Genomic DNA, 26,818 nt, shown 5'->3' with positions numbered 1-26,818 from the left:
AACATAATTTTCTTTGACAGAATGGTAATTGGAAAGTACTAAATGCTAATAACTATACTAGTTGGAAAAGTAATCCTGAAAAAGGGTATGAAAAATGCACTCCAATGCAATGCACAATATGTCGATTGCAACAAACAAACAACAACCTAAACACGCAAATAGTCAATCAAACACTCAACAAACAATCCAAATCTCCAAAAATTGGTGCATTAATTAATGATCAAGAGTCACGTCAACTATTTGAGCTAGGTATAATACGTAAACATGCTATTTAATTTGATTTTAATTCATGTTTATATCCTTTAATTTTAGATGTGCATAAGTGAATTGTTAAACTTGGATAAAGTTGAACAAATAGACACACGTCCTATACATGACAATTTGTGACTTATGTGTATTACGTTACATAGGATTCATGTGTTAACTTATTAAACTTTATACGAATTTACTTATTAAACTTTATATAAATTTAAGTGTCTACTTATACACATTTAAATTGGACCATTTGGGGTAGGTTTCTTCACAAGCTGCACTTAGCAGTTAGTTCTTATATATTTCCTAGTGATTCTGAACTCAATTATTTACTTCGTGTCAATTTTCTGAAACAAATATTAAAAACTGTTCAAGGTGTTGTCAACAAATTTTAATGTATGGAAGATACGAAGAAATAGAACTAATAAACTGTGAGAGCATAATTCTCTTTGTTTTCTTCGTAATTTGAGGATGGTAATTAGTAATGTATTTCTCGAACGTAGAATGATTTGAACCTCGTGATTCATTTGATCTCCATGTAAAGAGGATTGTGGATCTCCTTGAAGTAAGAATAATATTCCAGTCATAATCTCTTTATATATACCTGAAGAGTTTACAAGATATTCGAGACGATTGTTCAAAAAAACATATATTATGTGACAATAGCATATAGTAGTTATCTTCTCAGCAGGGCAACAACCTTGATTTTGTCAATTAAAGCTATGAACCCACTATTCATACACATAGTTCTTAAAGGAGATAAGAAAGGGTGGGCAGCAGGTACCATGAGCCCTCTATCCAAAAATAAGTGAAGTTCACCAGTTTCATCGAATGCTTCTACCCTCCCCACAATTCTTATTTAAGGGTCGAAAGAAAGTAAAATAATGGAAATTTTACATGTCCCCACTTTTATGGTAAAATTGGTGAGTTCAGGGAAAAAATATTATCAACCTGACGTCAAATGATCCATTTACAAACAATGAGAGAATTGAAGAAAAAGAATATAGGACTACTGTATGTATGTAAGCTTAAAAACTAGTACTAGTAAATATTACTAATCTCTACATTTTTGTGTCGTGATGTCTTGAGGTAGTGAGGAATTACATGAGTGAGTTCTCACCTACTGAGTAAAAAATCTCTCCTACTGGTATCTAAAAAGCTGCAGTTAAATCGATCAACCACGTTTGAGGCCACATTAGCAATTTCATGTCAACATGTTATATGCAGAGAAAGAATGAATTCAATATGGCGTCATCTCAATATCAGTATTCTCCTCTGAATCGGGTTCATCTCGAGGAAGAAGGCCAAGTAGTGGTAAAGGCAGTAGGGAGCTGAGATTGCAGATAGTTATTAGGATAGCCAAGTTATCAAATTTGTCCTTGGTGACACCAAGGATGTGAGTTAGACCTGCACCAAGTAGGCCCCCAAGGGTACCTCCCCCATTGGCTATGGACATAAGGGTTGCAAAGAAAGTAGCCTCCATTCCCATTGGACATATTCTTGCAGCTAATACAAGAACAGGCATGAAGAAAGCCTGAAAAGAAGTATAAAGTTAGACAATCCAGGCAAACGATACCATTATCCTCTAGTCTCATAAGTATCAAACCTACTGATCAATCTGAATCATCAACCAAATTTAGAGATTCCGTCTTTTTCTGCCTTCGTAGAACTCTAGAATTACTTCCCGAAAGCTGGCATTACATTAAAAAGGGTAAATTTCTTAGGACAACCATGTAGTGATCTTAGGTAATACTTCAAGTACCAACAATGTTATATAGGTGTATCCTTCAACATTTAACTAACAGTCCCTTACCTATGTAGCCTGTCTCTTATTAAGGTAAGACTATTAACCACTTTAGCAACACTTTGAATCTAGACTAGATTCTTAATTAGTGCAAGTGTCCAAATAAAAGATAATGAAAGTATGAAAAAGAAAATAGCTATAAGAGGTTAACTAAAATAGCTAAAAACAGAAAAAGGGAAGGCCAGAATATAAATACTTATCCGCACAAGGTGTTTACCCAAAATTAATACAAGTTACCATGGTCAAGTGATTTAACGAAGTGAAACTATATATTAATGAATCATGGCTAAGTAATAATTGTATATATTTCAAACAAATGTGCACTCACTGGTATAAATGTAAACACCTGGTACAAGTAATTTTTCACCTAGAATTGATATTGTCACAATACACCTGGATACTAAAGAGATGGCAACTTCCCTGCATCTTTATGTGCAACACTATTTTTTTTTAGAGGTAAGCGTCAAAAACACACCGAAACTATCTCCTTTTTTCTAGTTTCATATCTAAACTATTGAGAGTGTGAGTTTCATACCTAAACTATCACTTTTTAGTTTGAGAAACACACCTAAGTGGTGCGTGTAATACACTCTCTTTTATTTGAAAAAAACTTGACACATGACATTTCACATGGATAAAATCTTCCACCACTTCCTCCGTGTACCCCCCCCCCCCCCCAAAAAAAAATGATATTATTTTATTTTTTAAAAAAATGAAATTCTACCCCATCCTGTGTAACCTCCGCTCCTAATTTTTATTCTTTTTTCCATTTTTCTCATTTTGTCTTAGATATGTATGTACATATATTTTTAGAAAACAAAGTTCCTCTTAGTGTACCAAATATGACATAAATAAGTAAAAAATTAAAAAATATCTTGCAGCGGCAAGTAAAAAATATTTTTGATATGTATATATCTAACACAAAATGAGAAAAAAAAATTGAAAGTGGAGGGTTAAATGGGGTGGGTAGAATTTTTTTTTTTAAAAAAATAATATCTAAATTAGTATTTGAGGGTGGGGTGGGGTGGGGTGGAGTGATGGAGTGGGATAAGAAAATTATTTTACATTTTATTTTATAAAAAGAAATAATATTTTTGGGATAATAATTTTTAAATTTTAAATTTAAATAATACTAATAATTTATTTAATTTTTATCAAGGTTAAATGTTTTTTTTCATGTGAAGTGTGATGTGATAAATTTCTTCAAAAATAAAAGAGAGTTATTAAACATACCATGATGAGAGTGATATAAAAGAGAGAGGTATGTTTCTCAAACTAAAAAGTGATAGTTTAGGTATGAAATTCACACTCTCAATAATTTAATAATTTAAGCATGAAACTCAATAAAAGGTATAATTTAGGTGTGTTTTGAAACTTATCTCTATTTTTTATGACCGTGGTGTCCAGGCCAGCTTTCGCGCACCATACCTGCTACCTCCACCAGCAACATGTACCAAGTAACTCAAGAATAATATAGTGTTTTTTGTCCCCACTGGGAATTGAACCTGAGACTTATGTGCAACACTATTATTCATAAGTTCACTAGTTTTTCAGCTCAGTATTATAGTTCTTAAACTAGAATCTATTGCTGAATTCCAGTCCCTACAGTTCTTAACTGGAATCTGTTGCTGAGTAGAATTCTTGTAATCTATAGACATACGAAATTCCAAACTGCTTTACACTATACTTATCAGCCACATACCCTCTTTAGTTAATTGTAATAAGTTTCTTTCCAGTTCCATGTTGACTGTTATGTCCTGTCAATTGATATATGTGCTTTCAATGCACTTCTTTTTTTTATGTGATTAACTGCAAATATTTGGACTATAAAGTGAGTTCAAAATTCAGAATGTTCTTTCTATGTATATTAAGGGAATCACAGAAGTAGAGATTGTTAATCAATCTGAGAAGCAATCCAAACCTAGGCCAGTAAAAGACAGAACCAAGACAGATAATTACCTGACCAAGAACAGATAGAATCAAGGAATCCCCAATTGAAAACCACTCATCACTAATGCCAAACTTTCGGTTTAATCCAGTTACCAGCAGAACCTATCAACACGTCAATTACACATAAATCAATCAAAATTGCCGGAAAGGACCAACAGGCAAGACACAATAAAACAGAAGATATTCTGGACATCTACCTGTGTCATCCCAAGAGCTGAACCAATAATAGTTGTCACAAGGAATATTTTCCTTAAAGGAACTTTCTTTAAGAAACCATTGTAAAGTGCAACACCAATAAGTGATGCAACTGAAGTAACAAGCTTAAGGCGGCCTAAAAATTCTGGAGTGAAACCAAGTTTATTGGTTCTACAATCAACAAACTTCAGTTTAAAAACTTGCATCTTGCATTTAATAATAATCTGAACAAGAGACTAGAAATTGAGCGTACATGAAGAAAAACGTAGCAGAACCTGACTGTGGTGTTGTCTGAAATAGGAAAATAAATAGTGTGGGAAGAAAAACATTAGGCTGCTTAACAGCTCCCCATAACTGGATAATGCTACTTTTTGAACTCTCAAAGAAGCCATTTCTTAAAGAGAGATTCCTTGCTGGGCCAAGTACAGGCTCCTCTTTCACAAGCAAAGATACTGCAGATGTTATCAGTGGAAGTAATGCTGTTACACCAAAAACGGACCTGGAGGAACCAATGCATAATTAACTGACCGTCATTAACATTGCTCAGACCAACATAGGCTACAATATCTCAACAGACTGAAAAAATATATCATACCTCACGCCATAAACTTCCACAAGGGATCCACTGAAGTAAGAACTGAAAATTCCACCACATGCTGAAGAACCCCAGCAAAGTGACTGAAGAGATCCTGACATGCTTTGGGACTCACCACGTGCCCTTTCAACGACCATGGAATCTACAACCTACATCATACCTCAATTTTATATCCTGGATAAATAGGAGAACAAAAGAAGATACCAGCTGGAAAACAACAAGAACACTACAAGCAAAACAAAAGATCATATATTTGAGCAGCAAAATTTTGCTCTCCCCTCCCCACCAACCCCAAGTATGTAATATTGCCAAGATCTCAACACAAACATGAATGATGATGAAGGAGCTGGGTATAGATTATGACACCAGCTAACCCACACTTATTGATATATAACTCAGGAAGATCGTTTATCCACTTTATATACTTCCATATCTTGCATTGAGAATTCATGGTGGTGAGTTATTCCATTTCAATATGATAAAAGCTCACTTAATCTACACTGTTATGCATTTTCTTCTAGAATAAAAGAAGTGGCAGCATCATAACCTTCTATATTCTTATGGTTATGATGTAAATACCCATCATTCAACAATGAAGAATTATCATGTTTCTCAGAGGAAGGGGTTCCTGATAACAGATGCCAATAACATTTCAGCGACAAAAATCACATAATTTTAGGAGATCCAAATTTTGATTGATTAATCAATAGTACACAGAAAATCAACATTAAAAGTGGAACAGACAACATGTCAGGGTTGGAGAAGTCATTTGGTACAAATAGTGAGTTCTGTCTAACAAGGTTAACCTTAACGAAGCAAATTATAGGTTCGGAAACCATAATCAGGTCATTTGCCTACTCAAATTAGCGACAACCCAAATATAAAGGGATGATGCATGTTAATATGATCATTTTCATTCATACTTCTTCTGAGTGTAAATGATAACAGCCCACAGACAGAGAGATACAACCTGAGAAGCACATGCTGCTTCATACATGTCATTTAGATAGTTGTGTATGTTCCTTGTACAAGTTGGAAAAAACACTGCCCCTTAAACCATGTTTAATATACCATAGGAGTTAAACATGTTCTTTTTGTAGAAATCGCTGGTTAAAGATGTGATTTTGACTTTGTCATAAAAAAAAGATGTGATTTTGACTATTCTCATACATAATTTCTGGTTGTAATAGTTTAATAAGTTTTTTTGGATTTTCAATGATGCTAAAGACGTAAGCAAACAAAAGATTATTCTCACTGACAAATTAAACTTTAAGAAGATGGTCACACAACAAAAATATGTTACTGAAGCAGGCAGAGATTCCGAGTTCAAGTCTCACGACACCCTTCATTAAAAAGATTTCACATGTTTGACCCATGATAAAAAAGTTCTGGATCACATGTGAAAGGCATATTGAAGTCATCCATGAGTAAATAAAAATCAGCCCTCTCTAATAGTCAAAGCTTTTAATGAGGTGGTCATATAATTGAATAACCGAGTTTTTGAAAAGTTATCCTATTTAAATTTTTTATATCGACACAGCTGTTTACTAGACTTTAACTTCAGATAATGTCTCAGAGTCTCAGACCTTATCTCTGGTCCCTTTTTCCAAGGATCTATCTGACTGGCTTCCTTCAAAATTTCAAAAGGCTTTTACAGTTGCTCCAATCCAAGTCAAGCTAAGGTGTAACTAGTAAGAACTTGTGAATATAATGCATTAGCATGGATGCAGGACAAAGAGAATTAATTTTATGGGACGGAGCTGTTAATAAGCAGGTTTTCAGTTCACAATCTCTTAGCGTGTCCACCAATTGTGAAGGTCCAAATCCCAAAAAACCTCTTGATAAGTCAAAAACAGTTTACATAAATGATGTAGCACACAGGCTTGCATTATTGTGACTAGGTAGCAAACTTAACACCACTAGTCAGGTACCTGAAACCAACAAGAATCAAAAGGAACTTACAACATCTGAGAAAGCAACAGAAAGAGAACCAATAAGTATGCAGAAAGCAGCACCATACTTGCTGTCTACAAAGGTGGCCATCAAAAACCATGAGAGTGCTCCAAGAAGTCCAGATAGTACCAAATATGACCTTCTCCGGTATCCAAAGAGTGGGAAGGAATCACTACAAAAGCAAAGCCAATGTCATGGCAAATTAGTTACTACAAACAATTAGTTAGAAGAATAAGGATGAAATGTGAACTGAATCCAACCTGATGAATCCATATAACGGCTTTATAAGCCATGGCAATGATGAGAAACCAGATATCACAGCTGCCTAGTTAGCCACAAATAATGTGTCAGTCATTGTACTCAATTCCAAAGAAGAGGATGCCACTGACAGAAAATAAAATTGGCACCGAGTCAAACAGTTTCCATTTTAAAATGCCCTTTATCAACTGAAGAAAGAAATGCTGAGGCAAAGATTGGTAAATTGGAAATATCATTCAAAATCTTTACAGAGAACTATGAAACAATTTCAGAAAATGATATGCCTAGTTTCATGTTTTCAGGCCCTAGATGTGGAGGATGAATACAATGCCCACAGGTTGATTCATATTGTCCAATCAACTGAATTTATTGATCTGAGAAGAAATAGATAAGAAAATGTTGAATGACCATAAGTATAGTATACCACTGGTAAAATCACCTCATACACATAACACTTCTAAAGAAGAGGAGGATAGCGTATACATAAACATAAATGCACAAGTACATTACATTTATATAACTTTTTGTGATGAATGATGATGTAATAGGATAAAAGGAGAAACTAATATAGAAATATTTCCTGAAGTCCAATACTGAAAATATAGATGTAGAAAAATACAACAACAAAAACCATACCCTAACCAAAGCTAGTAACATAATGAGAGACATGATGGAAAAGGAGGAGAATAAGAAAACTTATGAGATGAACCATTTGTAAGTGGAGATTTTCATTAAATAACATTTTCATTAAAATAAACTTGTAGTTCAAGCAACTGACTCTTAATGTATCTTAGATTCAAAATCCACGTTAAACTTGAGGACAATATAATTAGTTTGCCAGCTGAAATGAGCACTTTCAGATAAAATATAATTTTGTGGAAGTTCAACCAACAATGTAAAGAAGTGTTCCCCAGAAGATTGCATACCTCTGCAGGGTCTAGGTGTAGGTCATCTTTCAAATAAAAGCTAACAGCAAGATCTGAAAGGCCCAAGACCCCTTGAACAAAATATACCATAGCAACAGCAATGTTATCTGGGGTTAGCTCCACCCCGAAGCATCTGGCTGAGCTAATAGAATTTTTGTCCTTGTGACAGCAAGTTTTATCAGATGAACTAGAATCTTCATTGCTAGTGGTTGTCAGGAGATCTTCATTTCCTGCAAATTGATCAGATAAGGAAGTTTTATAAATAATCAAACCTATGTTGACTTCTGTAAACATGGATGACCCCTTATGCTCTTACGTTCCAATGTGCAGATACGTGTGCATTATAGTGGAAAATTCTAGTACATAGGAATGTGGTATAGCTAATATCAAGAACCTTTTAACCGGAATGTCTAGGTTAGCAAAGAAAAATCTGCTAAAATTACACCACGGATTGATATGTTTTACTTCAACGAGTAGCTGCTCTTCCATTTTAAGAGCACACATGGGTTTAAGACAGTTGAACATTTTGAAGTATCAATCCGTAACATACACAAATACTCTAACCATACCGCAGATAAAAAAAAGGGGGTATTTAAGTGGAGAAGGGTAGAGAGATGGGTCTGGGTGGACCCATTATCCATCGAGTTTCAGAGTGTGCGCCACATTGGTCCTTTAGGATTTCTTGGTTATCAAAAATAACAAATAAAAATTTAATCCCATGCTGTGAAAGTGGGATATCCAATCAATCAATTAACTAAGCCTTGATCCGAACTAGTTGTAATACTCCATATCCATTTCCCCTCCAATTGTGAGCACTATGAAAGAGTTATGATTTCTCATCCACGTATCACTCTGCACTTTAAGGCAGAGCTTTCCACTGTTTCGTAAAGATTCTCATGTGTCTCCTTAGTTTCATATGTTTAAAGCACCATAGAGAATCTTCTAGAAGTTTTTAACAAGCGAGCGAATAGGGACTTGATTCTATATTACAGGCACAAAATTCGATGCAGAGAATTGAATTTGCATGAATAATTTGTTCCTTGTATAGTACACACGAAGAAAGTTGTTATGCAGACAATTTAATTTGGATGAATAATATGTTACAACTACTTAAGCTGCAGTTAATGCTTAGCAGTTTCCGCGTCTGAAAATGGCAGTGATCAGTTTTCCATCAATTCCTATAGCATGACTAATACGGATTACGTCTTAAACCATATTGATTTGGTACCTGTATTTTAACAAACAGATGTATGGGGGAAAAACACGTGTGATAAAAGGATGGGCTGGCCCGTGACACGTGATTAAGTCAGGCCGGTGAGATGCTTACTCCAGCTTACGAAAATTTGGATGGATCATCCCTGGTGCTGCCTCAAGACAACCAAGGCTGCTTCATATCCGGGTAGCCAACAGGATCCTTAACAGGGAAGGATCACTTTACAGTTGGAACACACTCATAATGATCCTTGGATAGATCAACAACCATTGTAGAGTCTCACGCCAACATGCGTCCAATCAGCCTCAAACCCAATGTCATAGTCCAGGCATGTGCCATTTAGTAGTCTTTTCAGTGCTAAGCGAGTAGTCGTTTCACATTGAAAAGACTGATCGACTATTTCAGCCTATAAAAGAGACCTCTCAAAGCAGGATAGGGCATTCAGAAAATCACATAAATAACCAAGAAAACCTTTTTATCTTATTTTCTGAGCTCTTCCATGGAAAAGAACTCTCAACCTACTTCTTGCTAGCATTTTCCTATTCCTTTGAGAAATGTCAATTCTTGTATTCAGTTCCTCCCTCGGAGATTTGGCCGAAAGAAAATGAACATAATCCACTAGCCTTTAACCCCTTTTTACAAATTTAACATTCAACCAATAAGACATTTCTACCAGTACACAACATACAATCTCATTTCCCAGTCATCAAACTCGCAATCATAACAATGAACAGCCATGTACTTGAAAATTGGAATTCGTAACCGTAATTCTATTTCCTTTCCTAGAAAATGAGCTAATAAAATACAATAATTTTACTTTTCTTTTTCAATTTATACCTACTGTAAGATACCTTAGCAGAATTAACCACATATACTGCGTAATACAAACAATATCGTTAATTATGTGTGTAACTTACGGTCTGTAGAATGAAGCAACGGTTCAGCATCATTTTCTTGTTGGACTGGGTCTTCCGGCATTGCAACGGTGACTGACATTTTGATGTCAGGTGAAGATGACGACGGAATGCCGTTTTCCGGCGAATTAGAGCAAGGATCGGAAGGGTAGTATTGAGAATGTCAACGCAGCCATTTTAAAACTAATTTTTTCTGTTCGTCGTTCGTATTCCCCTCTCTGGTTTTAATAAGAAAAATGGAATATTAGAATGGCTTCATAAATATTTTCTAACACACAGTTTTTATCATATTAATATCTTATGATATTTTTCATTAATTTTAATTATAATTTTTTATTTTATGATTGTAAATTTTAATTTGATTTAATGTTTCATAATTATAAATTTTTTGATCTTTAGAAAAAAATCGCAAACGACGGAGAATTGATCTTTAAGAAGCAATTAGCCTGAGCCATCATCATTGGATTGTTGTAAACTCCCTCCGTTCACATGAAGAAATTTGGTGTATATATTTCTTAAAAAGTAAATGAAGGGAGTATATATATTTTTTTGTGTCGAAAAAAAAATAAAATACTATAGTATCTATATAAGAAATTAAATTTTTTATGAGGTTATCTTATTTAGATATTGTATTTGATTTTTAAACATTATATATGTCTTTATTTCATAACAACTTTCTTTAAATAATTGAAATTCAAGCAAAATTAAAATAATCAATCTTATATCATATGAAACTTTAAATGTAACACAAAGTTGTTAAACTTGAAAGATTTTACATACAACTTAAACTTATAAAGACATTTTGAAATCTTTGTTTTTTTAAAAATAGGTAGTCGACTTCGAGGTTAGAAACAAGATATTTTAGAAGTTGATAAAATAATTTGTGAATCTTCACCATTATTAGATGAGGTGCAACGGATAGAGTTGTTCCATTTTTAATTAAAGATCTTGAATTTGAGTTTTGAGTATGAAAAAAATCATTAATAAACATGTATTTCGATACGAGAAGGGATTTACTATGGTCATTGCAGTGAGGATACTTGTAAATCACTAGATAGCTACAACACTGGTTCGAAGTTTGATTTAGCCCAAACAATGCAAAGACTCCCATTTGATCCACACGGATTCATAGACATCACATCTGAAAAATTATTTATTGTCCATATTGTAAAATTAATGTTACAATATTGGAAGCCCCTCAAAATCTAACAAAACCTATCAATGTGTCGTTTACACATTAAATCAATCTAAACCGCCAGAAACGGCCAAAAGGGAAAACACAGTAAAATAGATGATATTTTGGGATAGATACCTGTGTCATCCCAAGAGCTGAACCAGTAATAGTTGTCACAAGGAATATTTTCCTTCAAGGAACTTTCTTTAATCAACCATTGTAAAGCGCATAACTGAAGTAACAACATTAAGGCGGCCTAAGAATTCTGGAGTGAAACCAAGTCTATTGGTTCTACAATCAACAATCATCAGTTAAAAACATGCATCTTGCATTTAATAATAATCTGAACAAGAGATTTGAAGTTGAGCATACATGAAGAAAAACGTAGCAGAACCTGACTGTGGTGTTGCCTGAAGTAGAAATATATAATTAGCGTGGGAAGAAAAACATTAGGCTGCTTAACAGCTCCCCATAACTGTATAATGCTACTTTTTGAACTCTCAAAGAAGCTATTGCCTAAATAGAGACCCCTTGTAACAGGCTGCTCTTTCACAAGTAAAGATACTAGAGATGTTATCAGTGGAAGTAATGCTGTTACACCAAAGACAGACCTGGAGGAACCAAAACATAATTAACTGACTGAACCAAAACACAGGCTACAATTCTCAACAGAATGAAAAAATATCATACCTCACAGCATAAACTTCCACAAAGGATCCACTAAAGTAAGAACTGACAATTCCACCACATGCTGAAGAACCCCAGCAAAGTGACTGAAGAGATCCATACATGCTTTGGGATTCACCACGTGCCCGCTCAACCACCATGGAATCTACAACCTACATCATACCTCAATTTTATATCATGGATAAATAGGAGAACAGAAGAAGATACCAGCTGGAAAACAACTCGAGGAACACTACAAGCAAAACAAAAGATAAATTTCATTCCATTTGAACAGTAAACTAAAATTCAAGATCAAGATTTTTACTCCTCCCACACACCCCGGTATGTAATATTGCCAAGATCTCCACACAAACATGAATGATGATGAAGGAGCTGGGTCCCTGGCAATGAGTAGCACAATAGATTGTGACACCAGTTAGCCCCCAGTTATTGATAATCTAACTCAACAAGATTAAATAGCTTATCCACCTTATATACTTCCATATCTTGCATTGAGAATTCATGGTGGTGAGTTCTTCCATGTCAATATGATAAAATCTCACTCTAAGCTATGCTGTTATGCATTTTCTTCTAGAATATAAGAAGCGGCAGCATCATAACCTTCTATATTCTTATGGTTGTGATGTAAATACTCATCATTCAACAATGAAGAATTACCATGTTTCTCAGAGGAAAGAGTTCCTGTTAACAGATGCCAATAACATTTCAGCGACAAAAATCACATAATTTTAAGAGATCCAAATTTTGATTCCAGCATTAAAAGTGGAACAGATAACTTGTCAGGGTTGGAGAAGTCATTTCGTACAAATAGTTACCTCTGTCTAAAAAGGTTTAACGAGGCAAATTATAGGTTCGGAAACCATGAGCAGGTCATTGCCTACTCAAATCAGCAACAACCCAAATATAAAGAGACACCGCAAGCTAATATGATCATTCTCATTCATACTTCTTCTGAGTGTAAACGATAACAGCCCACATATAGAGAGACAGCTTGTGAAGTGCATGCTGTTTTAGACACTTCATTTAGATAGTTGTGTGTGTTCCTTGTACAAGTTGGACAAAATGCACTCCACCTAAACCATGTTCGATATACCATAGGAGTTAAACATGGTCTTTTTGTACAAAACACTGATTATAGATGTGATTTTGACTATTCTTATACATAATTTCTGGTTGTATTAGTTTAATAAGTTTTTTGGACTTCCAATAATGTTGAAAACGAAAGAAAAATAAAAAAGATTGTTCTATCTGACAAATTAAGCTTTTAGAAGATGGTCACACAACAGAATTTGTTGTCGAGGAAGGAAGAGATCCGCAGTTCAAGTCTCACAACCACCCTTAAGTTAAAAAGATTTCATGCATTTGACCTATGAAAACAAAAATCTGGACCACATGTAAAGGTGTATTGAAGTCATACATGAGTAAATAAAACTGTGCTCTTTCTAATAATAAAAGCTTTTGATGAGGTGGTCATCTAATTGAATATCTGAGTTCTTGAAAACTTATCCATTGATATCGACACATCTGTTTGATAGACTTTAACTTCAGATAATGCCTCAGAGTCTCAGACGTTAGCTCTGGCCCTTTTTTCCAAGGATCCATCTGTTATATTCTAGGTGTTTTGATGATCCTCACAAATGCAGGGACCTGGTTCCTGGCAGAGTGCTCTCGTCCAGATACAAATGGGGTACAGTCATAAAAGTTGTCATGTCAGGTGGTAGGTGAAACATGCAGTATCCTACACCAATAAGAAGAGCGGACGAGATTGTATGTTTCAGTATCTCACAAATGCAGGGACCTGGTACCAGGCAGAGTTTCCTCCATCAGATACATAATGGTTACAGCTGTAAAGCTGTCACGTCAGAGGTTGGTAAGGCGTCAGTGTACTACACCAATCAGAATGGAGGAGGGTGTTTGTCCAACGGATAATAACTCTTTATGTTTGATATTTTTAGCATGACAAACACCATATTATATTCATTCATCCAAAGAAGGAAGTCAGCCAGTAAGCCTTTTCAAGAACTCATATAGAAGTTTGCAAGGGACCTGGTTCCCGCAAGCAAGGGACCTGGTACCTGCAAGACAGCGACGTGAAAAGGACGAAAAGACAGCTGTCAGAAAAGCTGTCATCTCTGATGCGGTAGATGCACAGCTTTTCCAACAGCAGGCCTTCAGCCAATGGGATTACTTCAACGAATTTGTGGGAATTTATATTATCTCTTTCCAACAAACACAAATTTAAGACTTGGCAAATTAAATTTGGATTTTCTCTGAAAATTCACAAGCTTGAACAGAAGGCCATCTTCAAGGAAGAACATTGCTCAACTCAACAGAAGGACCTGATAGAGTAAAGAAGAATCTTTGTTGTATTTAGAGCTTTGTGTCTATGTACTTACATTGTAAATCTGTTCCTAATCTATAAAGGATTCAGATATTTATTTTTGGTTTGTAAAAGTCTAAATCAGTTAAGGTTAATTGATTTAGTGGGCAACATTGTTTTGTTGCTTAGTCAAATTCTAAGTCATCTAGAGTTAGGTGGTTTAGTGGGCGGTGTGGTATCCGCTTAGGCTCTTCAAGTAATAGGTAGATTACTTGATCGTGAGATTAATAACTTTTTCTCACATTGATTGTAACCGGGTTTCACTTTTGCTTGAGAAGATTAGTGAAGACGGTTGTAAATCCTGTGCAACAGGTCATGGTTTTACTCCCTTGAGCAAGGAGGTTTCCACGTAAACTGCTTGTGTTGTGTTCTTCATATTGTTTAATCTTCTGCACTGTTTTTGCTGTGTCAAGGGACCTGGTCCATTGACTGGTAGTGGACGCACATATTCCATCAAGTGGTATCAGAGCAGGTGCTCTCTATCTGGTTAACACCAAGAGAGAAGTCCCTGCGAGAAATGGCGTCACTACTGGATAAGCAAAGAAATCAATCTCCCGCAAGACCTCCTCTGTTTGATAGTAAGCTATATAAATATTGGAAGATTCGAATGAGAGACTATCTCATGGCTGAGGACAGTGAAGTATGGGATATCATATGTAAAGGTCCTTATGTGCCAACTATGGAGGTTAAAGATGGAGAGGTCACAAGAGTCATTCCCAAAACTAGAAAACAATATAATGACTCTGACAGACTATTAGTCCAGAAAAATCATAAAGCAAGGAAGCTATTGATGTGTGGCCTTAGTATAAATGAATATGATCTGATTTCATCTTGTGAATCAACCAAGGAAATTTGGGATCTGTTAAAAACAACTTATGAGGGAACTGAGGAAATAAGGAAATCTAAGCTAGATCTCTTTTCTACTCAGTTTGAAGATTTCACCATGAATGATGGTAAACTTATTCATGAAGTGCGCACCAGATTCTCCAACATCACAGATGAGCTCATGTTCCTTGAAAAACCTGTTCCTATTGTCAAGATTGCAGATGGTGAAGACAAAGAAGGGGACCAGGTCTGTTCCAAGATAAGCAGAAGAGAAGTTTTCTTCAGGGCAGTAAAAAGAGAAATGACTGCATGGGAAAAATCCTCAAGTGATTCAGATGATTTTGAAAACACAGATAATGGTTTTATGGCAAAGTCAGACGAGGAAGATTCTGATGAAAAGGTAACTCTAGCTTATTTCAAGCAAAACTTGAATACCTTTTCTACTAGTAAGTTGAGAAAGTTGGTTGTTGTATTACTTGATTTGATAAGTGAAATGAAAGATGAGAAGGATCTCGTAAACAACAACCTAGATATCTCTCAAGATGGAAAAATTGCATTAGTTGCCCAAATATCTGATATTAAAAGTCAAATGCTTGTTCTAGAAGCTGAAAATCTAGAACTGAAGAAAAGGATGAAAGGGGTAACTAATAAAACTTTTAAAGGAAAGAATGAGGCAAGCAACTTGCAGCTGGAGCTTGAAAATAAGCTGCACACTGCTGAAATGAAGACCAAAATTGCATTAGAAAGAAATCTTGAGTTAGAGAGGGACCTGGTCCGTGTAAAAGAGGAACTGGAAAAATCTCTCAAATGGACCAATTCCTCTAAGATTCTTACAAATCTGATCGGTCAAGACAACAACAGTAGAAGAGGGTTAGGCTGTGACAAGATAAAATCCTCCTACAATCCTCGAAGAAAAAGTGTTCCTGATACTGACAATCTGTTGTCTGAGAATTGTTGTTGAGATGGAAATCATAAGAAAGATTGTCCAATTTTGGAAAAATTTGAAGGAGGTTCGTCAAATTATTCCAAACAGCTGAAAAGAGCTAAAGAAAGGCATGTGAAGTTTGTCCGATCTGAAAATAATCAAGAAAAGAAAGAAAGGAAACCTGGTCTTCATGCGAAATTTTTCAGATCCGATAGTAATGTGGAAACGGAGCATAAGGGACCTGGTCCTCGCTATCGTTTTAGCAAGAAAACTTTGCCCCCTTGGACAGGTAGGTTTCTTGTTAAGCCTTTTGACAGTTATTGGGAACTCTGTTTGAAGTGGGTTCCTAAGTCTAACAAGTAATTCTGGTGCAAAAGAGAGGAAGTTGGCAGTGTTGGTTTATAAATAGCAGATGCTCAAAACACATGACTAAGAAGATTACAAAACTTCCTCTCTCTCAAGACACTTCAAGGTAGAGGTGTCTCTTTTGGCGAATGGCAAGAAACACTACATTCTTGGTGTAGATTTATGATGAATGAAGCTAAGCTCTTATCAGATAACTATTTTGTCACAAACTTGCTCTCTCGGGTGATGATTTTTTATACAAAAGAGATGCAAGAACATGTATATTGCTGATCTGTTTACTGCTCATTGTGATAGTATCACTGAACTTAATGCTCAAGATATGAATGCTGAGGTATAATTAAGGAGACGTGCTCATGAGTGTTGCTTTGCTGCACAAACCTGTGTCAGAGGACCTGGTCCAGTCTGCATAAAATAATATTTGCAAATGACAAAGGTTGTGATGATGATGTTAAGGAGAAGCAGATCAGACCTCCTTCAGGTGAAATATGCAGACTTTGAATCTTTCAAGAAACTTTCAACTGAAGTGATAAATGATACATGTTTGTGACCAAAATGATGATAATGAGAAGTTTGATCTCAACATTGATAAAAGAATAATTGTGGTACACTCTTCCTCCAGCAAGGCTTATCAGGGGTATACTAAAAATGGTCATGTGTTTATTGATGAGTCTAGAAGATTTTAGAAGTTGCAAGGAAAGAAGTTTCTGAGATAGAAGAGTTGCTTCAGAATCAGAGAGATGGTTTAAATAGTGAGTTTGCTGAAGAACATCCTCATAAATCCAACAATCTCAAAGAAGATGATGCATATGATTAACCTGATGAGGGACCTGGTCCTTTAGACAGTGCTGAACAAAGATGATGCAGTTCAAACTGATAATGTGAATTTTGAAGGTGAGAATGAAGAAGCTAATCAAGCTCAGTTTGAAAGAAGCAAACTCTGATAGTCGGTTCCCTAACAAGCTGATCGGTTGTCCAAGTTGCTCTTCAACAATGTATTCATGAGAGGTAAAAATGTCAAAAACTCTTCTCTTTGAATTCAATATGCAAGGAACTGCTGATCATTCAGGTACATATTGATAATGTCATCTTTGAGGCAACCTTTGAGGTGTTGTGTGAAGAGAAGCTTTGTTAAAAGGCAAGATTCAATTGCTCTTTCATCAACATGAGGCAATAAATATAGCAAGTGCAACTTGATAGGTTCAACTCTTGTGGATCAGGAAACATCTTGAAACTTATAAAAATCTGGCTGAATTAATCAAGATGATGATGGAAATGCTAAAACCTTCTTGAATGGATCCTACCTGAAGCAATCAACTCTTTTAATGACTATGAAAAGGGAGCAGGTATCCTTGCTTTTCGGTTATGTATGTTTTAGCAAATTCAGTTTCATACCTTTTGTAGGTATACACACATGGAAAAGGGGATGAAGAAAAAGGGAGGTCAGGATAGATCTAGGCAATGACATTCAAACTACAGAGAGGGACCTGGTCCTTTCTAGAAGGTTAGCAATCTTAACATTGCAGCTTGAATTATGCATGAGAACCATCGAAATTGCCACATGTCTGTCCTTCAGGAATCTGGCTGTTGTTTCATCTTTTGAGTGCCAAAATGATACCTTATTTTCTCTTTCTTTATATTCCATATTTCTTCTATTTTCCCAGAAAAATCGAGTTGCCTTCCAAATATCAAGGTGCTTCAAAATTCTCTTTTCTCTTCTTTTCAAACACACTTCAAATTGTTAACCCCTTGATTCTTGCTGGAGAATTCTTTGATGAAAATATTTTAAGTGTGAAGAGGGATCTGGTCCTCCATGAAAAATGAAGAAGTGGAAAAGATGATGCTAAAAAAGGAGAAGTTGATATTCTGAGAACTCAAATTTTTCTGAAGAGGAAGGTGTAAAAAAAATCTTCTTGATTCCTCAATTGTTGATCTATTCATCTCGGAGGCCTTGAGTTGTTTGTGTTACCAATCTTTCTGTTATGAAAAACTCAGGCTGGTATTGGAAGCTATGTCAGTTGCTCGTGTTAACTGGAATACTGAAATGGGTTGTTTAAAAGTCCAGCATTCTGAAACAACACTATCAGAGGGACCAGGTGCCAACAAAAAAAATAAAAAATAAAAATTGGCAGCCCTGAAGGTTAAACATACAGGTTTGGCTGCACATTATGTTGTACGCTAAGAGAAGATTCTTGAAATCTTATGCTAGAGATAAGATCTACTAATTCTATTCTTTCAATCCCTTGCCTCTAAATCATCCCTTCTCTTCCTACCTCTCTATGTCAGTCCTCATTTCTCTCTTTGGGCATTATTTTGGTTTTCATTTGTAATCAATTTTGCAATGCTTTGATGACTGATCTTTTGTTTATGAATGTTAAATGTCTTGTTTCTACTGACTTGTCTCATTACTTTATGCCTTTTAATCATGCTCAGTGTTGCCTAAGTGGCCATGAATTTGCAAGAACTGTATTTCTGTCAACTTGGTTTACTGCTGTAACCCTTTTTTATGATGTCAAAAGGGGGAAAGTTGTTAAGGTAAGGTATGAGATCAATAGTGTTCTAACTGCTTGAAGAAGACAGTCGCATCGATAGGAGGAATCAATGGTAGCTACTTGAAGAGATAGGTCATACTGATAGGGGGAATAAATGCTTGCTGCTTGCTACCTGATGAGGACCTGGTCCTGTCGATAGGCGGAAGAAGATGTTTGTCATCATCAAAAAGGGGGAAGATGATATGTTGATGTTTTGATGATTTGACAAACTTTAGGTATGATTAAGTTACCCCAAGAATTCTTTTTGATAGGGAGGAACTGATGAATAAGTATGTCATCATTAAAAAGGAGGAAAATGCTATGTTGATATTTTGATGAGTTGACAAACTTTGAGATGATGAACTCAAGTTACCCTAAGAATTCTTTCTGATAGGGGAAACTGATCAATAAGTATGTCATCATCAAAAAGGGGGAAAATGTTAGTTCGAAGCTCAGTGTAAGATATATTTGTGTGCTATCATCAAAAAGGGGGAAATGTTATATTCTAGGTGTTTTGATGATCCTCACAAATGCAGGGACCTGGTTCCTGGCAGAGTGCTCTCGTCCAGATACAAATGGGGTACAGTCATAAAAGTTGTCATGTCAGGTGGTAGGTGAAACATGCAGTATCCTACACCAATAAAAAGAGCGGATGAGATTGTATGTTTCAGTATCTCACAAATGCAGGGACCTGGTACCAGGCAGAGTTTCCTCCATCAGATACATAATTGGTTACAGCTGTAAAGCTGTCACGTCAGAGGTTGGTAAGGCGTCAGTGTACTACACCAATCAGAATGGAGGAGGGTGTTTGTCCAACGGATAATAACTCTTTATGTTTGATATTTTTAGCATGACAAACACCATATTATATTCATTCATCCAAAGAAGGAAGTCAGCCAGTAAGCCTTTTCAAGAACTCATATAGAAGTTTGCAAGGGACCTGGTTCCCGCAAGCAAGGGACCTGGTACCTGCAAGATAGCGACGTGAAAAGGACGAAAAGACAGTTGTCAGAAAAGCTGTCATCTCTGATGCGGTAGGTGCACAGCTTTTCCAACAGCAGGCCTTCATCCAATGGGATTACTTCAACGAATTTGTGGGAATTTATATTATCTCTTTCCAACAAACACAAATTTAAGACTTGGCAAATTAAATTTGGATTTTCTCTGAAAATTCACAAGCTTGAACAGAAGGCCATCTTCAAGGAAGAACATTGCTCAACTCAACAGAAGGACCTGATAGAGTAAAGAAGAATCTTTGTTGTATTTAGAGCTTTGTGTCTATGTACTTACATTGTAAATCTGTTCCTAATCTATAAAGGATTCAGATATTTGTTTTTGGTTTGTAAAAGTCTAAATCAGTTAAGGTTAACTGATTTAGTGGGCAACATTGTTTTGTTGCTTAGTCAAATTCTAAGTCATCTAGAATTAGGTGGTTTAGTGGGCGGTGTGGTATCCGCTTAGGCTCTTCAAGTAATAGGTAGATTACTTGATCGTGAGATTAATAACTTTTTCTCACATTGATTGTAACCGGGTTTCACTTTTGCTTGAGAAGATTAGTGAAGACGGTTGTAAATCCTGTGCAACAGGTCGTGGTTTTACTCCCTTGAGCAAGGAGGTTTCCACGTAAACTGCTTGTGTTGTGTTCTTCATATTGTTTAATCTTCTGCACTGTTTTTGCTGTGTCAAGGGACCTGGTCCATTGACTGGTAGTGGACGCACATATTCCATCACCATCTGACTGGCTTCCTTCAAAATTTCAAAAGGCTTTTACAGTTGCTTCAATCCAAGTGAAGCTAAGGTGTAACTAGCAAGAACTTGTGAATATAATGCATTGGAATACATGCAGGACAAAGAGAATTAATTTTATGGGACCGAGCTGTTAATAAGTTGGTTTTCAGTTCACAATCTCTTAGCGTGTCCACCAATTCTGAAGGTCCAAATTCCAAGAAGATTGTTGTCAAACTCTTGATCAAGTCAAAAACAGTTCAGATAAATAACGTAGCACGCAGGCTTGAATTATTGTGACTAGGTAACAAACCTAACACCACAAGTCAAATAACTGAAACCAACTAGAACCAAAAGGAACTTATGACAGCTGAGAAAGAAACAGAAAGAGAACCAATAAGTATGCAAAAAGCAGCACCATACTTGCTGTCTACAAAAGTGGCCCATCAAAAACCATGAGAGAGCTCCAAAAAGTCCTGATAGTACCAAATATGACCTTCTCCGGTATCCAAAGAGTGGGAAGGAATCACTATAAAAGGAAAACTAATGTCATGATAAATTAATTACTAGAAATAATTAGTTAGATGAATAACGATGAAATACGAACTGAATCTAACCTAATGAATCCATATAACGGTTTTACAAGCCATGGCAATGATGAGAAACCAGATATCACAGCTGTCTAGTTAGCCACAAATAATGTGTCAGTCATTGTACTCAATCCAAAGAAGAGGTACCACTGAAAGAAAATAAATTTGACGCCGTGCAGTTTCCATTTTAAAATGTCCTTTATCAACTGAAGTCGGAAATGCTGAGGGAAGATTGGTAAATTGGAAATATCACACTCAAAATCTTTACAGAAAACAATGAATCAATCTCTGAAAATGATATGTCTAGTTTCATCTAAATAAATGCACACAGGTTGATTCATACTGTCCAAACAACTCTATTTACTGATCTGAGAAGAAACAGATAAGAAAATGTTGAATGACCATTAATAAAAGCACCTCATACACATAACACTTCTAAAGAAGGAGAGGATAGCGTGGAGATTTTCCTTTAAATAAACTTGTAGTTCAAGCAACTGACTCTTAATGTATCTTTAGATTCAAAATCAATGTAAACGTTAAGGACAATATGATTTGTGTTCCAACTCAAATGAGCACTTCCGGATAAAATACAAGCTTGTGGAAGTTCAACCAACAACATAAAGAAGTGTTCCCCGAGATGATGGCATACCTCTGCAGTAGTCATCTTTCAAATAAAAGCTAACAGCAAGATCTGAAAGGCCTAAGACACCTTGAACAATATATACCATAGCAACTGCAATGTTGTCGGGGGTTAGTTCCACCCTGAAGCATCTGGCTGAGCTAATACAATTTTTTTCCTTGTAAGAGCCAGTTTTATCAGATGAACTAGAATCTTCAATGCTAGTGGTTGTCAGGAGATCACCATTCCCTGAAGATTGATCAGATAGGTTAATGTCATAAATAAACGAAACGTATGTCAACTTCTGTGAACATGGATGACCCCTTATCCACTTTCATGCCAATATGTGCGCATCCTAGTGGAAAATTCCTGTCATGGGAGTGTGGTATAGCCAATATCAAGAAAACTTTTAACCAGAATGTCTAGGTTATGCAAGGAAAAATCTGCTAAAATTACATTGAAAACCACACATATCACTTGAATATTCTAGATCCTTCTTTTAAATGTTTTAGTTATTAATTAAGTTGGTGATGAATTCTTAACAGATTCAATCAAACAACTAAGCCTTAATCCAAACTAGTTGTGATCCTCTAAATCCATTTTCCCTCCAATTACGAACACTATGAAAGAGTTATGATTGCTCTTCCACACATCACTCAGCACCTTTTAAGGCAGAGCTTTCACCTGCTTTGTAAAATATTCTCATGTGTCTCCTCAGTTTGACATGTTTAAAGCACCATAGAGAATCTTCTAGAGGTTCTTGTACATGTGAGGGATTGATTCTATATTACATCCACGAAATGATTGATGGAATCGTAACAATGAACAAGCATCTACTTGAAAATTGGAATTTGTAACCGTAAATGCAATAACTTTACTTTTCTATTTCAGCATCTACATACTTGTAAGAATAACTTACAAGAATTAACTTTAACCATATATCCTCTAACTTAGGATTGATGGAATCAAGCAACTGCGACAGTCAAGTTAAATGATATATATATAGGTGTGTGCATCGGTTGATTCGGTTCGATTTTATGTATTATCGATTTTTTATTTTTAAATATGTTAAAGCAATAACCAAACCAATAAGATATTTTTTTTATCGGTTTTCGGTTTATCAATTTCGCTCCTTAACGGTTTGATTTTTGATTTAACTAATAAGAAAATACTTATAAAACAAATATATAATTTTTTTAAAAAATTTGATTTGAAAACTCAATAATGTAACTTTACAAATGCTCATAAAGTAAAAACAATAATAACAAACATGAAAAGAACTAATACAAGCGTAAAACAATGAGAAATTAAGAGGAGTAGGGCTCTTATTTTAGATTTTAAACTTTTTTTTATAATGTGAAATTGTAAACTAAAAGTAAGTGTGAATTGAAGACCTAATAACTACTAAGGTATTGTGATTAATATATAATATTTGTACGCAAATTACTAGTCCAATATCTCAATATTAAAAATCAATAACCCAATAATTTATTTTATAAAACCATTAAAAAATCGTTAACCCAATAACTATATATATAAAAAACTTTTATCAATTTGATTTATTGCGCGCCACCCAAATATTGGATAATCAAAAGGCCCACCAAAATTGACCCCTTCTCTCACACTTTTTGATCATAAATTTTCCCTTTTGCAAAGTCTCCTCCCCCAAAATTCTCCAACAAATTTTGATATCTTTAATTTTTACTTTTACTAGAAAAATGGATGAAACAAGCAGCAAATCAGAAGGAAAAGAAATCGATGAAATAACTCTGCGGCCAATTGAACTGACAGATGTGGATGATTTCATGGAATGGGCAACAGATGAAAAAGTCAGTCAATTTTGCACTTGGGATACTTACACTTGTAAAGATGAAGCTCTAGATTACATCAACAATAATGCAATTCTCCATCCATGGTTGCGAGTTATTTGCACTAAAAACAGAGCAATTGGGGCAATTTCTGTGACACCAAATTCTGGGTATTTGGATAGTTGTAGAGCAGAGCTTGGTTATGTATTGGCTTACAAGTATTGGGGTAAAGGGATAGTCACAAAGGCAGTAAAAATTGTTGTATCAAATATATTTAAAGAATGGCCAGATCTTGAGAGGATTGAGGCTTTTGTGGATGTAGACAATAAAGGATCGCAAAGGGTGTTGGAAAAAGCTGGATTCTTGAAAGAAGGTGTTCTAAGAAAGTTCAGAACTATAAAGGGGAGATCAAGAGATATGTTCATATTTAGCATTCTATCTGCAGATGCTCTTCAAGACCACTACAACTACCTTCGATTGTTGTGTTCATAATATATCTATTAATAAAATTATATTGTATTATAATCAAAAGTAAAAATGTCTTTAAACTCGTATTAAAACCTTCACTTTTAAATAATAAAGATGTTTATTAATCTAAGCATGTAACTGATTTTTCATTTATCCGTTTGTTCAAACAATATGTGAGTGTACTTTGTGCTCATATAACATGGAGTATTTACCTTAAAGACTTCATTCCCGGAGAAACCTAGATATGCCTTTGAACTAGAGAAAAATGACAAAAATAGATGGTTTCTTAACTATATTTTAACGGATTTAGTCATTTAATTATTTTAAAACTTATCAATTTTGATCTTGAATCATACACTTATCGATTTTAGTTTCTTAACTATAAACTTATCGATTTTAGTTCTTCAAGTATTTAAAAACTTATCACATTTGGTCTTTCTCCACTTTTTAATACAAATGACTTAGGTTTATATAAATGAAAATCTTCGTGAAATAAGATCTTTAACCTATTTTTTTTTTAATGAAATTGTTTCTCTATCCCAATCTTTCTTTCTTCAAACTATTATTATGAAAAGAATAATAACGTCAGCAATTCAAAATAAAATTAGTGAAGAAAGAAGATATAGTCCTAATTTTATTCAATCGAGGATAAAATTAAGCATAAATTGTTGTAAATGACTCACACTTGAATATGCTAATCAGTGCGGATTTTATTAAATTTACTCAAATTTTCTTATGTAAAATAAAATAAATAATAAAATTGATATATTTAAAAAAAATTGCAAATCTATAAACCTAAACTATTTGTATTAAAAAAATGAATAAAGATCAAACCTGATAAGTTTTGAATATTTAAAGGATTAGAATTGATAAGTTTATAGCTAATTAAATGTAGAGTTTAAGGGATAAAAAATGATAAGTTTTTTGAATAGTTAAAAGACTAAATTAGTTTAGTGTATATTTAAGGAACCATTTTATACCTACTCCTATAGTTAAGAGACTATTTATGTCATTTTCTTCCCTAAAGTTTGAACTACTTCATTGTATCTTTCTTTAATAATAATTGTTCTTGAAAAGTATAAATACTTCAATTATAAAGTGATAGATACAAATAGACTAAATACTTAATAAAAATAAATTATATCTTAAAATATAAATGAAAATAATATAATCAAAATCCTTCTGAAGTAATACAAGTTTTATTAAGAATTCGCCATTTGAAGAGATTGACAAAAATAGGGCAAGCCATTTGAAAATAAATTATATCTTAAAATATAAATGAAGACAATATAATCAATATGCTTGCAAATTCAGTCATACCAATATTTGGATATTTAATACATGTACTTCCTTTGAAAATTAATCATATTTCTATAAAATAGTGCGGCAAATAAGACGCTTCCTCGGGAGTAACTTTATCTGTTTGAACATGCGATATGAAATCATGATATGAAATTAAATTAAATATAAAATTAATGTTTTGTTGGGACATGTAATTTAAATTTCTTAAGTTGTATTTTTTCCTTATTATGAAAACTTTAACAAATTGTGAAAAATATCAAAATTTTCTCAATTTTCATACAATCTTACCAAATGATCAAGTCATAATTCATAAAGACAATATCAAAATATCAAAGGGCGACAACATTGATAAATCATATATTCATATTCCTTTTATAAATAAATATTTGTAATTATAAACTTTCAAATACGAATAATTTTGTAAAAATCCATTACTCAGTAATTGTAACACCTCAAACTTTGAGGCTAAAATTTGAACTGTTCTACGTATGTAGCTAGATTCAAATCCAATGAATTTGGATTGTATCTAGGTATAAAGGCCAAGTCTAAAGTGTGGGAAATGGGTCGGACGTGCATTAATGTTTTTAGCACAAAATCAAATTAATTGTTTTCCTACCACTAAAGTCTTTCATATGAGCTCATATAGGGGTCAATTCCAAACAAAGTGTATCAAATTGTGATATTTAAGTATTCAGTATCTTGTGTTTAATAGGTACATGTTCTAAATAATTGAGGTGTTTAATAGGTACAAGTCCTAGTTAAGGTGTCTAAATGAATTATACAGACAACTTTAAGGAGCTATCGATGACTTAAGCCTAAATAGATTTGTATTGTTGATTAGGGCAATTCCTTTATGTGGCCCTAATAAAGGCTTATTATGGATAGGGGTGTACATTTGGTTTTTCGGTTTCGTTTTATATTATTTGGTTTGAGTTTTTGATTTTTTTTTAAGAAGTGCAATCCAATCCGAACCAAAATAAATTTGGTTTAATTTGGTTTTTCTTTTTTTGATTTGGATTTTTTTCGATTTGGTTAATCGATTATATCAATAATTAAAAATATAACAAAATTATATTTGCAATTTAAAAAAAATATATCTAGGAAAAAATGTAAGTGTGATAACTCTTAATACGTTAACGTTTTATCCAATAAAGAAATTGAGTAATTCAACTCTGCAACAGTAAATTGTTAATTATAAAAAGAATTTAATCCATTCACTATCCATTTTTCGATAACCCAATATTAATAAGTTAATAAACTAATTTTATGATTGACTTGTCGATTACGATTTAATTTTATATTTTTAGTATCTCACCTTGTTTAGAGCTTGTTTGACGTTACTACTAAAAAATTATTTTTAG

The 26,818-nt window shown here is 34.4% G+C and overlaps 2 protein-coding genes, 1 long non-coding RNA gene and 1 pseudogene across 4 annotated transcripts; 1 reads left to right on the top strand and 3 right to left on the bottom strand.

Moving 5' to 3' along the window:
• Positions 1 to 731: 731 nt before the first annotated feature.
• LOC101260056 (folate-biopterin transporter 1, chloroplastic-like) lies at positions 732 to 10,317 on the bottom strand. Of its 2 annotated transcripts, none has more exons than XM_026031518.2 (9): positions 10,064 to 10,315; positions 7,934 to 8,163; positions 7,010 to 7,074; positions 6,759 to 6,921; positions 4,797 to 4,945; positions 4,455 to 4,700; positions 4,204 to 4,372; positions 4,016 to 4,108; positions 732 to 856 (listed from the first exon to the last, which is right to left on the bottom strand). In XM_026031518.2, exons 1-9 carry the CDS (start codon positions 10,140 to 10,142, stop codon positions 836 to 838), a joined length of 1,215 nt encoding a protein of 404 aa, XP_025887303.1. In that variant the 5' UTR covers positions 10,143 to 10,315; the 3' UTR covers positions 732 to 835. The 2 variants fall into 2 exon arrangements, with proteins under 2 accessions (XP_025887303.1, XP_004241047.1); XM_004240999.5 differs by lacking the exon at positions 732 to 856 and adding an exon at positions 1,160 to 1,786 and having other exon boundaries at positions 10,064 to 10,317.
• Positions 10,318 to 11,263: 946 nt separating this feature from the next.
• On the bottom strand, positions 11,264 to 12,172 carry LOC112940058 (folate-biopterin transporter 1, chloroplastic-like; annotated as a pseudogene).
• Positions 12,173 to 20,802: 8,630 nt separating this feature from the next.
• LOC101252291 (uncharacterized) lies at positions 20,803 to 24,431 on the bottom strand. Its single transcript, XR_011221758.1, has 4 exons — positions 24,368 to 24,431; positions 21,910 to 22,128; positions 21,288 to 21,352; positions 20,803 to 21,199 (listed from the first exon to the last, which is right to left on the bottom strand). It is a non-coding gene; the product is annotated as an uncharacterized lncRNA (long non-coding RNA).
• LOC101259756 (uncharacterized) lies at positions 23,479 to 24,325 on the top strand. The gene has a single exon (XM_004240998.5). The coding sequence runs from the start codon at positions 23,598 to 23,600 to the stop codon at positions 24,177 to 24,179; it is 582 nt and encodes a 193-aa protein (XP_004241046.1). The 5' UTR covers positions 23,479 to 23,597; the 3' UTR covers positions 24,180 to 24,325.
• Positions 24,432 to 26,818: the final 2,387 nt, after the last annotated feature.

The sequence above is a fragment of the Solanum lycopersicum genome, chromosome 6 (genome assembly GCF_036512215.1).
Source record: "Solanum lycopersicum chromosome 6, SLM_r2.1".
Classification (NCBI taxonomy): domain Eukaryota; kingdom Viridiplantae; phylum Streptophyta; class Magnoliopsida; order Solanales; family Solanaceae; genus Solanum; species Solanum lycopersicum.
This window is presented reverse-complemented; position numbering and strand designations above follow the sequence as displayed.

Excerpts from the sequence above, each read along its gene's own strand:
- LOC101260056 (XM_004240999.5), bottom strand. The coding sequence starts at position 10,142 with ATGTCAGTCACCGTTGCAATGCCGGAAGACCCAGTCCAACAAGAAAAT. Across the intron at positions 4,946-6,758 it reads CTGTTGCTTTCTCAGATGTT|GTTGTAGATTCCATGGTCGT; the intron begins GTAAGTTCCTTT and ends GGTATGATGTAG. Across the intron at positions 1,787-4,015 it reads TTCTATCTGTTCTTGGTCAG|GCTTTCTTCATGCCTGTTCT; the intron begins GTAATTATCTGT and ends ACTTCTTTTCAG.
- LOC101259756 (XM_004240998.5), top strand. The coding sequence starts at position 23,598 with ATGGATGAAACAAGCAGCAAATCAGAAGGAAAAGAAATCGATGAAATA.